The 13,050-nt window shown below is 42.1% G+C and overlaps 1 protein-coding gene across 1 annotated transcript in view; it reads left to right on the forward strand.

Moving 5' to 3' along the window:
• Positions 1-13,050, forward strand: part of Svep1 (sushi, von Willebrand factor type A, EGF and pentraxin domain containing 1) — a 177,861-nt gene that overhangs the window by 89,488 nt on the left and 75,323 nt on the right. The window contains exons 14-21 of the mRNA XM_052717725.1: positions 1,297-1,405; positions 2,823-2,987; positions 3,537-3,770; positions 5,673-5,834; positions 6,007-6,168; positions 9,912-10,073; positions 10,698-10,789; positions 11,952-12,048. Coding sequence (XP_052573685.1) covers positions 1,297-1,405; positions 2,823-2,987; positions 3,537-3,770; positions 5,673-5,834; positions 6,007-6,168; positions 9,912-10,073; positions 10,698-10,789; positions 11,952-12,048 — 1,183 coding nt within the window. The remainder of the gene's footprint in view (positions 1-1,296; positions 1,406-2,822; positions 2,988-3,536; positions 3,771-5,672; positions 5,835-6,006; positions 6,169-9,911; positions 10,074-10,697; positions 10,790-11,951; positions 12,049-13,050) is intronic.

A 13,050-nucleotide genomic window follows, 5' to 3' on the forward strand; every position in this document is an offset into this window, starting at 1 on the left:
GAAGAGGAAGCTAAGGGGACGGAAGGTCAGCCAGGAATAGAGTGACCCAGTAAGAAATGTTCATGACGTGACTGCTACGAAGGACAGTGAGGGTGGAGCTGACAACTTGTGAGGCTTCGAGAAGGCAGCAGGGAGCAGGATGATCTGGAAACAGACGGAAAGTATGGGGCCATGGGGGCGATAGTTCCGGATCTGTGATGTTTCCAGAATCATTTTCCGAAAGATAGTCCAGGAATCGGAAAAGTTGTGTTTCATTTGGAGCAAAGGTGAAGAGAACAGAGAGAGATAGGACTCTAGCAAGTTTTCTCTTACAGGCTGAGTTCCAGAGAACACAAAGGAGAGCTGGGGAACTAGAGGAGGGAGAGGCATGACCTAAGAAAAGGGAGCTGTCCTAGCCAGGGTTTCTGTGATTGCGATGAGACACCATGACCAAAAGCAAGTTGGGGAGAAAAGGTTTATTTGACTTACACTTCCACATCGCTGTTCATCATCAAAGGAAGTCAGGACAGCAACTCAAACAGGGCAGGATCCTGGAGGCAGGAGCTGAGGCAGAGGCCATGGAGGAGTGCTGCTTACTGGCTTGCTCCTCATGGCTTTGCTCAGTCTGTTTTCTTACAGAACCCAGGACCACCAACAATGGGCTGGGCCCTCCTCCATCAATCACTAATTAAGCAAGTGCTTAAATAAATAAATAAATAAATAAATAAATAAATAAATAAAAAAGAAAATGCTGTATCTTTTCTTTTTAAAACAGCTGGATCTTGTGAAGGTATTTTATTAATTGAGGTTCCCTCCTTTCAGGTGACTCTAGCCTGTGTCAAGATGACATAAGATTAGCCAGCACAGGGATTAAAAAGTCTATACTGTGGTAGTCTCAGGTCAGAGAGATCCCAGGAGTCCTGTGCTTCTTCGGGTGGTTGACATAGGTGGAGATTAAAAAATAGAAGTTTAATCCTGGTGGCCTGAGACTGTGAGAGGCCGTAGGTGAGAGAGAGGAGGGAGAGGGGATGGTGGGGAGGAAGAAGAAAGAGAGGGAGAGAAAGGACTTTTCATAGCATGTAGAGTTCTGGAAACATGCGGGACCCTCCCTCTCCTCCCACTGATAGGAATGTGAGGTCCAGGGGAGCCAAGGGCTGGTCCCTCTCCTCCTGCTGATGGGGATGTGAGGTCCAGGGGAGCCAGGGTTCATCCCTCTCCTCCTTCTGGTGGGGATGTGAGGTCCAGGGGAGCCAAGGGCTCACCGGAAGCACACAGGGGTGTGGTTTCCATGCTCTTCCTCTCCATCTTCATTTGCAGGTCCCATCTTTTTGTAGTGATGCCGATGACATTGACTGCAGACTGGAGGACCTGACCAAGAAATACTGCATTGAGTATAATTATGACTATGAAAATGGCTTTGCAATTGGTAATGGCATTCTTTAGCGGTGGTGGTTTGCAAGATAGATCAGCAAAATGGAATGACTCCACGAGAGTGGTGGAAAACAGAAGAAGAAAATTTGCTTTTATTAATTTATTCATCATGTATTTTAGGATGACTATATGAGCTGATCGTGTGATAATTCACTATGGATAGCTTAAATTTTGGTATGAAATAAGTCACTTTAAAATATTAGCCAAAGCACTTCAGGATAAAGGTCACATGGTGATGACTATTTAAAAAGTGACCTATCATAGACTATAATAACAGTCGTAAGGTATTTAAGCAGTAATTTTTAGATGGTGTTCAAATGGCCTTGCAAGTAAGCCATTGATTCAAAATAGTTATACATAGGAAATAGCCATATTTCTCACCCAGGTTATAAAATCCAGTTATTAAAATCTAATATCTAAGTCTAGGCATAATTTTGAGTGTTTTTCCAAGTAGACTGAAATTTTTCTATCGAAGATTTTCTAAGTATGGTAAACCAATTTTCCATAATCGCTACATAGTAGTTGTGGGAAACTATGTAACTAAAATCACAAAAATATCGACCCTAGCTTTTTAAATACATACAAAAGCAAACAAATCTTTAAAGACAGTTTACCTAAGTGACAGGCTCACAATCACAACTACTGTGTAAAGGACAAAACTAAGCGTCAGTATGGCCAGAGCAACATGGGTATCACTTAATTAGTTGACACACTGGGGTTTTGTAATGAGTCAGATATTAAACCAAATGGTGCATATAAATTGTCCCATCTTATTACAGACAAAGCCATGAAGTCAGGCTCATTATCTCCATCTATTAATGAAGGAATCCAAGTTTGGAAAGATGAAAGCAATTTGGCCGAGGTTATACAATCATGGATCATACCTCATGAAGTGAAAATGTGGTGTCTGGCTGTTAATTTCAATGACATCAAGGGCACTTCATAAGTCAGACACATCCATGTCTTCTCCAGTGACACGAACCTTACAGGCTGCCTTTGCCGGCTTCCCCACTTTTAATATATGAGGCAGATATTCTGAATAATATTTACAAAAGAAAATCTGACTATGTTCATTAAGCTTATAAAGCCATTTTTTAAATTGGAGGAAGGTATAGAAGAGAAATGGAAATTGATTAGACTCCTGCACATCCTCCCCAATTCCCTCTAAAGTGGGGATAATTACCTGGTAACTTAAAGATGCTGTAAATCCCATATACTTTCAGAGGTAAATGGGTTATAGTCTCTAAATTAAATGCAAAAGCCTCCAAAAATGACAATGTAAGGCTATGGACCAAACCCACATGGACACCGGGGGCAACTGAGTAAACGGTTGTGGGCAGTTTGGTTTGTGACTTTAGAACCTGAACACAGGGAAAGAGGCACCTGTCTGATCACTTGTTTCTCTGCATCAGGACCAGGGGGCTGGGGTGCAGGCAACAGGCTGGATTACTCTTACGATCACTTCCTGGATGTTGTACAAGAAACACCCACAGGTGTGGGCAAAGCCAGGTCGGCACGGATCAAAAGAACTGTCCCGTTGTCTGACCCCAAAATTCAGCTAATTTTTAACATCACAGGTAAGGATAAACTTTCCATTTGCCGAAGTAATATGAGGTGAAGTCTGGGCTTGGAGAGCTAGTTCTGAAATCTGTTGTGCCTGGTGTTTATTAGGAACTAACCCTGGAAAGAACTAGAGAGAGCGTGGCCAACTAAGCATGGCCATGGTTTCCTGTTTAGTGTTGCCGATTTGTTTTCTGGTCCCTGGAATAACCAGCACCCTGCTTTACCTGTGTGTGACAGGGTGAACTAAGAGGCCTGTTTTAAAAAGCAAGACTATAGAATAATTCATCATGTCATAATGAATTCCCTCAACAGGTGATGTTAACCCAGCATCTAAGAAAAGGATCCAAACAAACATATTTTGTTCTTAATACTACCCACATGTGACTTATCCAGTCAGAACTGATTGGCTTTATTCTAAATTAATTTCTTTTTCTGAAGGACCTTAAGAGTTCCTTGGGGGTAAAAATTATTATTATAGTTAGTACCTAACACACCTATTATGTGAATGTGTATGTGTGTTTGTGTTTGCATGCATGTTTAATTTTGCTGTGTTGTTATCTCAGCTAGTGTGCCGCTGCCAGAGGAAAGAAATGATACCATTGAATTGGAAAATCAGCAGCGACTCATTAAGACATTGGAAACAATCACAAACCGCCTGAAAAGCACCTTGAATAAGGAGCCCATGTACTCTTTCCAGCTTGCCTCGGAGATGGTGGTGGCTGACAGCAATTCCCTGGAAACAGAGAAGGCTTTTCTCTTCTGCAGACCGGGCTCTGTGCTGAGGGGGCGCATGTGCGGTAAGCTTCCCCTGGGACCTAGCTGTTTACTGTGCACTGGGTCAAATGAGCTGGGTACAGATATTTTCTAAATGCGTATAAAGAGCATTGATATGAAACAGGCATTTTGCATTGTTCTGTGGTTATTACTACACTGTATTGTCTTGAGAACCTGAGTGTACACCATTGTTGAGGACAAGCCAAGTATTTTATGTGAGGGAAACAAGGCTAGTATTCAATTATAGCTCTTTAAACCTCATAGTGGTGCTAGAGAAATGACTCAGCATCCACATTTGGCAGCTCACAGCCACTGGTAACTCCAGCTGCAGGGGTTCTGATTCCCTCTTCTGGCCTCTACTGACACTTGTGTGTGTGTGTGTGTGTGTGTGTGTGTGTGTGTGTGTGTGTGTGTGTGTGTGTTTGTGTGTGTGTGTGTGTGTGCGCGCGCTCCAACAACAGTAGCTCACATATTTGACCATTTTTGTGTATCAGATACACACCTCTCCCATTTAATCTCGTTCAGCATCTCTATGGTGTGCTGTTAATATTAGTACACAGTACAGACTAGAAGAGTAAAGCCAGAGAGGTACTCACAGAAGGTGATGTAGCAGAGACTCCTAAGTATACAGCCAATTCTAAAATCTTGACTTTTTTTTCAATTAGGGTAAATTTCACATAAATACATACTTTAAATTGAACAATTCAGTGGCATTAAGTTCATTCGCAGGATGCAACCATTACCTCTGTCTATTTTCAGAACATCTTCAAAGTCTCTCATATTCGCTAGTCATTCCCCACCTTCTCCCTATCTCCTTAACTCTACTCCACACAGCTATAATTCCAATCTGGATAAGCTCCAACCTGTTTCCTAAAGAAGCCACCACACACACACACACACACACACACACACACACACACACACACACACACCGAACACAGTGAATGACATGAATCTCATCTTGGTTTCCTTTAAGTCACGGCCTTGTGTCCTGTCTGGGAAACCTCCTTTGACAGTGTGTACAGCCATCTGATATCATTTGTGCTTTCCCTGCGGTGACAAAATCAGCTCATTCAAAGCTGTTATTACGATCCTACTCTGGTTTCTTTTTCACTCTGAGAACAACCAGGAATCATCTTGACCACTGTCTCTCCTGTCTCAGTGGGGCCTTCAGAAAGCCTGTGCCAAACTTAAAATGCTTGTGCTGCATCATGGCTCAGGGCCATGAACTAATTCACCTGACACATTGGGGATAGAGAACTAGGGATCCATTTTTAATAAGCACCCGGGTAACTCGTTGTACTTATTAGCATCTCTGAGTCACCAGGTCTGGAGTTGAGGTGTCTCTCTAGAGTGCTAACTTTAATAACACCCTGCTCGGTGAGTTTAACATTCTCTTTGACCTCAGAAATTCCATGTCACTACAAGTTATAAAATGTGCCTGTTTCCTTGGCACCCCTAGATTAGAGGACGCCTTCATCGGGCAAGAACTCCTCTAAGCACGGCCAAGGCTCTTCCTCATCTGTTTTTGTCTTACTGTGTTGACGTGTCTCTTGTCTCTAGAAATGACACAGAAGTGGACATGTAGTTTAGTCTTATGGGGTGGGAGGAAGCATGCAGAGAGACAACTTAGAAAACATTTTCAATATCACCAAGCCATCACAAGTTCTATTACTGAAAGCTCTATCATAGAAACCCTAAGATTGGTCAATAAAACTTATGCATCTTCTCAAAAGGAAAATCTACTACTATTGGTTTTTAGAAATATGTTTCTGGAAGATCTACTCACTGTGAAGGTAAAACTTTCATAGTAAAATTTAACACATGAACAATAAATAGTACCTAGAAGCAAACTTCATAGGAAAAAAAGAACTGAAAGGTGCCATGGTGGGGGAACTTGAATTTCCTGGCCATTTTCTCCACAGTCAACTGCCCCCTGGGAACCTATTACTCTCTGGAACATTCCACCTGTGAAAGCTGCCTGATGGGATCTTATCAAGATGAAGAAGGGCAGCTCGAGTGCAAGCTTTGTCCCCCCAGGACTCACACGGAATATCTCCATTCGAGAAGCATCTCTGAGTGCAAAGGTAGAGGCTTCCTTCCACGCTTTGAAGAAGCATGGTGGCTGTACCCTATGTGACCGGCTGTAGAGGAGGAGTTCACGTCTCTGCCACACCTTCGACTGGGGAATCTCTACGCTGTATGCAGCTAATTTTAAGCAGCTCAATTTTGCTCACTGCATTGTATGTGTCTTTTCAGCTCAGTGTAAGCAAGGCACCTACTCTTCCAGTGGGCTTGAGACCTGCGAATCGTGTCCACTGGGTACTTATCAACCAGAATTTGGATCCCGGAGCTGCCTCTCATGCCCAGAACCCACCACAACTGTAAAAAGAGGAGCCATAGACATCTCTGCTTGTGGAGGTTATCATCAATGCTTTAGATGTTTATATTTATTTACATATGCTAAGTTCTCTGCGTGGAGGAGTGGGATGCTTTTAACAAACTAAATGTCCACAGTATGCAAAGAATGTAAATAACTGTTTCTTTACGGGGAGTTCTTTTTTTTCAGCTGGTCAGCCCTTCAGTATAAACAATGGGCTCTCTGTATATTGCACAAGACTTCTATCCCAGGCCTCAGTAAAAAGTGTGAGGCGTTCTGGTACCATAGAAATATAGGTTTCTGGTCCTGTCCCCAGAATTTTGATTCACTGGGTGTCATGTGCATTTCTACCTAGTATTCAGGTAATGCCTACTGTTACTAGTCCGGGGATCACACTGTGGCAGCCACTGGTTTAAATAGAAATGAAAAGGTCAGCATTCCACTTTGAATATCTCTAATATCCTGGCTGCATATAGTTATCCAGCCAGAAATTCCTGAAGATGTAAACAAACTAGAAGATAAAAACTTTACACTCTCAAAACCGGGACTGAGAGTCAAAATTGATCTGTTACGGGTTGGGAGACGCCTCAGTCACTAGATGCATACATACGCATGAATACACACACACATAAATGTATACAGGCACATGAATACATGCACTCACATAAATGTATACACACACATGAACACACACAAATGTGTACACACACATGAACACACACAAATGTGTACACACACATGAACACACACAAGAACACACACACAAATGTGTATACACACATGAACACACACAAATGTATACACACACACACACACACACACACACACACACACACACACACACACCACAGCAGCAGCAGCAGCAGCAGCAGCAGCAGCACCCTGTTGTAGAAACTCTGACAGTCCGTTTCTCTGTAAAGCTGGTGTAGTTGTATTCACAATAAAAGGTTGGTGGGCCGCGTCTACAGTATCACAGAGACTCACAAGCAGGGCTACGTGGTGACTCTTAAAAGCATGAGTCCTCCCATTCTTTACACTCTGCTTTAAAAGCCTGAGGTTTATGGCAACCCAGAGAGTAAAAGAGATGTTTTCTTATTGCAATGCTGCTGTTCCTAAGAACCAGCCCACTCTGGGCCAGTTCCCCAGGCTACAAAGGGAGCCATGCACACACTTCCTTCTTGAGCTACAGCCACACACAGCTACCACCAAAAAGAGACTGAGATTCCTCGCCACTGGCCAAGAGCGAAATGGAAGGGGTAGGCTAGAGATGCCTCTAAGGAAATGGAGTCCTCAGAAGTTAAGAGCCGTGGGCACAGGAGGATGGATGCTGAGTGATAAGTTTATACATCTTCCCATTTGTGTAAACTGTCTCAGGGGACCAGGGTCATGGTAGATAAGAGTTTTAGACCTCACACACTCCTTGAGCAGTGTCCATCAAGCTACTGTTTGACCAAAGAGTTGAGAAGAGAATTTCTCTAGCCTGTGCTTGAAGCCCATAAACCGTGCCTGTTGTGGCAAAGCTGCCTCCAATTTAATTTTAAAGTCAATAAAGTCTCACATTATGCTTGAAATGGCTTTGCTAGACACTCTCTGATTTTCTTAATGTGGGAACTAATTTTGAAAGAAAGTCTGCAGTAAAATAATTCTGCCCCTACCCCAACATCCTCCAACCACAAGCAACCGGAATTTTTGCAGGGAAGCGAGCTCACATTTGACTTTTCTTTCTTTTAGCTTTCTAAATAAGCCTTGAGGTTTGTCTGTTGCCAACTTTGCAATTAAGCAGTTCTAATTCCCAGAATGTGGCAGAAATTCTGGTAAATGCCCCGTGTCTCCTAGTATTCCTAGCATAGTTAGCCACATTGTCCTCACCATGGGTGAGAGGCAGGAAAAACTCAGCTCTCTCTTGTGGCGTTGGACCAACACTATTGTACTTTAAAACTGAAGTGTATGTGACTTACAAAATGGACCTTCACATATTTTCTCTTAGTTTTCAACTCCCTTCCTTCCTTTCTTTCTTCTTTCCTTCCTTCCATCTGCCTTTCTTTCATCATTATTTTCTTTCTATATTGATTTACATTTATAGATGTGTCAATCTGTATATGACAATTTTGCTGAGCTTGCCTTACATTTCTTAAAAAGAAAATACCTTTTTTGTCTCAGCATGCTCAAAATTAATTGTTATAATGACTATAACAATTATATGTCACACATTACTACTATGCCCATGCACTACAACCTTTATTCCTCTTCTCTCTTTTTACATATATCCTCTGGCTTGTGGCTACAAAACCTGAAAACTTTTGGCCCCATAAATGATAACTGGCCATCGTTGTTGACACATTCCACCCCATAGGACAAGGATTTATGAGGGCCAGAACGATATACCTCTCATTCTGAGCCTTCAGGGTAGAGTTAAAACAGGCATTAAATGACCTCTGGCATTGTCTTTGGAAACATATTACCTTATTCATTTATTCATTTTTGTATGTTTAAGGTGTGTTGCATGTGACATGCTGACACCATACTTATATGCTCACTGTAGTCAAATAAGTTAATGCATCTCACCATCTCTGTAGGGTGCTGTAGATGTAACCGTCTTGTTAAATAAGAAACACAGAGCCAATGCAGAAATGAAAGCCCAAGAGGTCAGAGCTAAGAGCTAAAAACCTTACCCTTCACTGCTGCTGCTGTCCTCTTCAGCCAAGAGACCTACTTCCTGTGTGTCTATCTTTATATAGACTTTCTGTTCTGCCTTCTCATTGGTTTTAAACCCAACCACATGACCTCCTTGTCACTGCCCATCTATACAGACCTCCAGGTCTTCTATGGTTGGTATTGAGATTAAAGGCGTGTGTCTCCATGCTGACTGTATCCTTGAACACACAGAGATCTGCCTAGCTCTGTCTCCTAAGTGCTGGGATTAAAGGTGTGCACCACCACCACCCAGCTTCTGCTATGGCTTGCTATTAGCCCTGACCCCGAGGCAACTTTATTTATTAACATACAAATAAAATCACATTTCAGTACAAATAAAATATCACCATAGGGTGGCTCCTGAAATCTATGGTAAAGGCTCCTGAAATCTATACCATTGATACTTCCCAGATTATAATATAGTATTATCAAGAATCCAGTAAATTTAGCCGGGCGGTGGTGGCGCACGCCTTTAATCCCAGCACTCGGGAGGCAGAGGCAGGCGGATCTCTGTGAGTTCGAGGCCAGCCTGGTCTCCAAAGCAAGTTCCAGGAAAGGCGCAAAGCTACACAGAGAAACCCTGTCTCGAAAAACCAAAAAAAAAAAAAAAAGAATCCAGTAAATTTATTTAAAGGCCAAATTTATTAGGCTCCATGGTTGTTTTTGCTGTCCTTAACACCATCAGTAAACAGTATTTGCAAGGTAATATTTTCTCCTGGCCATTCAGGTGTACTGTTTTAAAATTGACTTTACTACTAATATTGGTAGTAAATGAAATTTCTGTATTGTTTCCCCATGGCCAGGACATTCATACATATATATAGTCTGTGTATGTTTAGCTTTATATTAGGTACTAAGTAGTACTGCTATGAAAGCATGTGCCTTTGTTTACTGCATATATATGTACAGATGCACCATTTTTCATCTTATACTATCAGTTAATTAATTTAATTAGGTGTCTGGGACTTCCTTTTCCAAATAGAAAGAGACAACACAAGTGTTTCAGTAGCTTCTCACAACTGAAGGTTAGGGAGCTTATCTTAGATGTAATGAGTCATTTCACATGCACAATCTCTTTTTTCCTTTGTAGTGCCGTGTCCAGTAGGAGAATTCTCCCGTTCTGGGCTAACACCTTGCTATCCATGTCCTCGAGACTATTACCAGCCCAATGCAGGGAAGTCCTTCTGCCTAGCCTGTCCCTTTTACGGAACTACGACCATCACTGGTGCCACATCCATCACAGATTGCTCAAGTGAGTTCTCAGACTGTGTACTGGGGTCTTACCTGTGCCACTCTGGTCTCTTCTGTTCTGAACACCACCATTTCGGATGGATTTTGATATCTGGGTTCAATTCATCCTTCTATGGTCTTTTAAAACAATTTCATTACATTTGTTTATTTATGTAGTCATATGTGTGCACACATGTGTGTGCAAGTGTGTGTGCATGCATGTGTGTATATGCACACACACATGTGCAAGCCACAACCCTTGTGGGAAGGGTAAACAACAGAATACAAGGATCATAACATACAACTTCCCCCATGTGTGTCCTAGGATCGAACTCAGGCTACCATGCTTGATGGTAAGTGCTTTTACTCACTGAGACATCTTCCCGGCCCCCTTTAAGATCTCTTTGATGCCAAGACTAGAAGAATTATTTTGGAAACACTGCACTTGGTAACTTTCAAGTGTCTTTCTCAGGGTCTAGGATGGAGTGACATGCCACCCATGATGTTTTCCTGTTTAGTATGACTAAAACAAAATGCGTGTGGCGTGACTCACTCTGCAACCAGATCTTACCCTGAGTATTTCGAGAGAGTTTAGTTTTGAGCCACACCTACCACCCGCTGACATTTTGCCTGTCTGTTTTCTTAGGTTTTAGCTCCACTTTCTCAGCAGCAGAAGAAAGCATCGTGCCCCTTGCAGCCCCTGGACATACCCAAAAGAAGTATGAAGTAGGCAGCCAGGCAAGTCCGCTCCCTGAACAGAACGTTTTCTTCAGTGGGATGCTCAGGAAATAATTTGCCATTTTACATATTGCAGAATACTGGGGTTGAAACCTTCATCAGATTATGAGTACTATAAGGGGCTATTTAGTTACGATTCTTAATAAGAACTTTCAAAAAGTGAAACATTAGATGTTCTTAGTACCAGAAATTGGAGTTATTTTCCCAGAAATGCCTGCTCAACAGTATGTAGATGTGGGAGGCTTTGATTCACTAGTTGATCCATCATTGCAAAAGGGGGGCTTGATTTACCAAAGCCTCTTTCGGGGGGATAGAAATATAATTCAGATTTTATTTCAAAATTGTTAACATATTTTGGGACCAAAGAAATTGTTTCTTGGAATAATGTGTAAAGAATTAAGAATTGTCACTCAGGAACATAACTAAACCAATTATTTTCCTCTTGTGTGTGTGCATGTGCATACATGCTCATGTGTGTTCGCACATGTGTGCACACATGTGTATGGTACTTAGAACTGAACTGACAACCTCACAGTGCTGGCCAGGTGTCCTGCCAAGGAACTCCATTCCCAGGCTTGCTTCCCTCATTTTTTTTTTAAAGATAATCTGCTATGTCAGATATTTTGGGTAGAGTCTGCCATTTCCCTTAATTCATCCTACCCAAGAGTCAAGAGTCCCTTGGAATTGGCATTTTTAAAACCAATGATACGGTATTTCTTCTGTCAGCCTCCTGCAGCCCAACATAGAGAGCTGCTGGGGCTCTACGCATCACATTTGAAAATGAGGTGGGCGAGCACAGAAGTTTGTAGGAGCCTCTAACGCAGTGGTGTGATGGGGTCCACGGGCCACTTCTAAATAATCATGTATGGACTTCGCACTAGAGGCTCTGTTTTATCTGGCCTTGGTTGACCCCTGTGCTTTGCATACTTCAAATAAAATCTCTAATGGATTCTAACCTGCAACCAGCACTTAGGAACCCTGCATGCATTTACCTCACTGGAGAATCATTGTTTGTGCCCATACATGGCAGGCTCCTATGATATGGCAGCTAGCTTGAAGAAACTCACTCAGAAGCAACGTGATAACATTACAACCCCTAGGTGGGAATGCTCCGAAATGACCCGAGTGCTTCTCTGTAATACATGTCTTTTCTGCCCAGTAGGTCTTCCATGAGTGCTTCTTAAACCCTTGCCACAACAGTGGAACCTGCCAACAGCTGGGGCGTGGCTATGCCTGTCTCTGCCCACCTGGATACACAGGTGACATCAAGGAATGCTAACACATTTTGTGTGAAATTGGTGCAGCTTGAGTCAGACTATGGAATACTAAACACACAGCATGTAAAATACATTAGATCATGTTAGTAAGGAGAAATATGGGGTCGAACAAGATAAAATGCATGCATACCTAACAGTTTTCTTTGTACAGTTTGGAGAAAAGGGGGAAAAACTTCACTATGAAAGCTAACACCGTAGCTGGGGGTATAACTGGAATACAGTCCAGGAGTCGTATAACACAAATTAAAGGCATGACACTCAACTTGGTCCAGCACAAACATTTTAGAACAAATTCCTGGCTTCTCCCATTTGTTACTCAAGAGTGGAAGTTCTTGTTCATAGATGAGCTTTGTTGCTTTGTCTCTAGCTTCAGAACTTCATGGCTTTGGACTAGAGGCTATAGGAATAAGTAGGAATTATTTTTATTTGCAGTTTGGTTCATATTGCAGATGTGTCCAGAAACAATTTTAGGAGAAAACAAACTGTATTTTAAAATTGCAATTAATTTAAAACAATCCCTTATTTTCTCTAAAATAGACTTTTGCTTCAAAAAAAAGTATGCAGTGAATTCTGAAAGTTTTTCATGGAAAATTATATTTAAGTAGAATTCACCAAAAAAGAAATAAGCAAAAGGAAAATTGGAAACAAAGGCTAGCCAAAGGCTAGCAAGAATATTGGCATTCTGTTTATCACAGTTGGCTCATGTGTATGAGTTCTTTTTTAAAAAGAAAAGTGCTGACATTTCATAGGGTATATGGAATTTGCCAGGCATGATGGTACATACCTTTAATCCCAGCATTGGGAGGCAGAGACCAGGGATCTCTCTGAGTTCAGGGCCAGCATGGTCTACAAAGTGTGTTCCAGGCCTGCCAGGGATACACAGCAAGATCCTATCTAAAAAGACAGAAAGAAAAGGAGGAAGGAAGGGAGGGAGAGAGGGAGAAAGGGAGGAACGGAAGGAGGGAAGGTCTTCTCTGAGAATTC

Source organism: Peromyscus californicus, unplaced genomic scaffold, assembly GCF_007827085.1.
Source record: "Peromyscus californicus insignis strain IS unplaced genomic scaffold, ASM782708v3 Scaffold_5__1_contigs__length_169319896, whole genome shotgun sequence".
Classification (NCBI taxonomy): domain Eukaryota; kingdom Metazoa; phylum Chordata; class Mammalia; order Rodentia; family Cricetidae; genus Peromyscus; species Peromyscus californicus.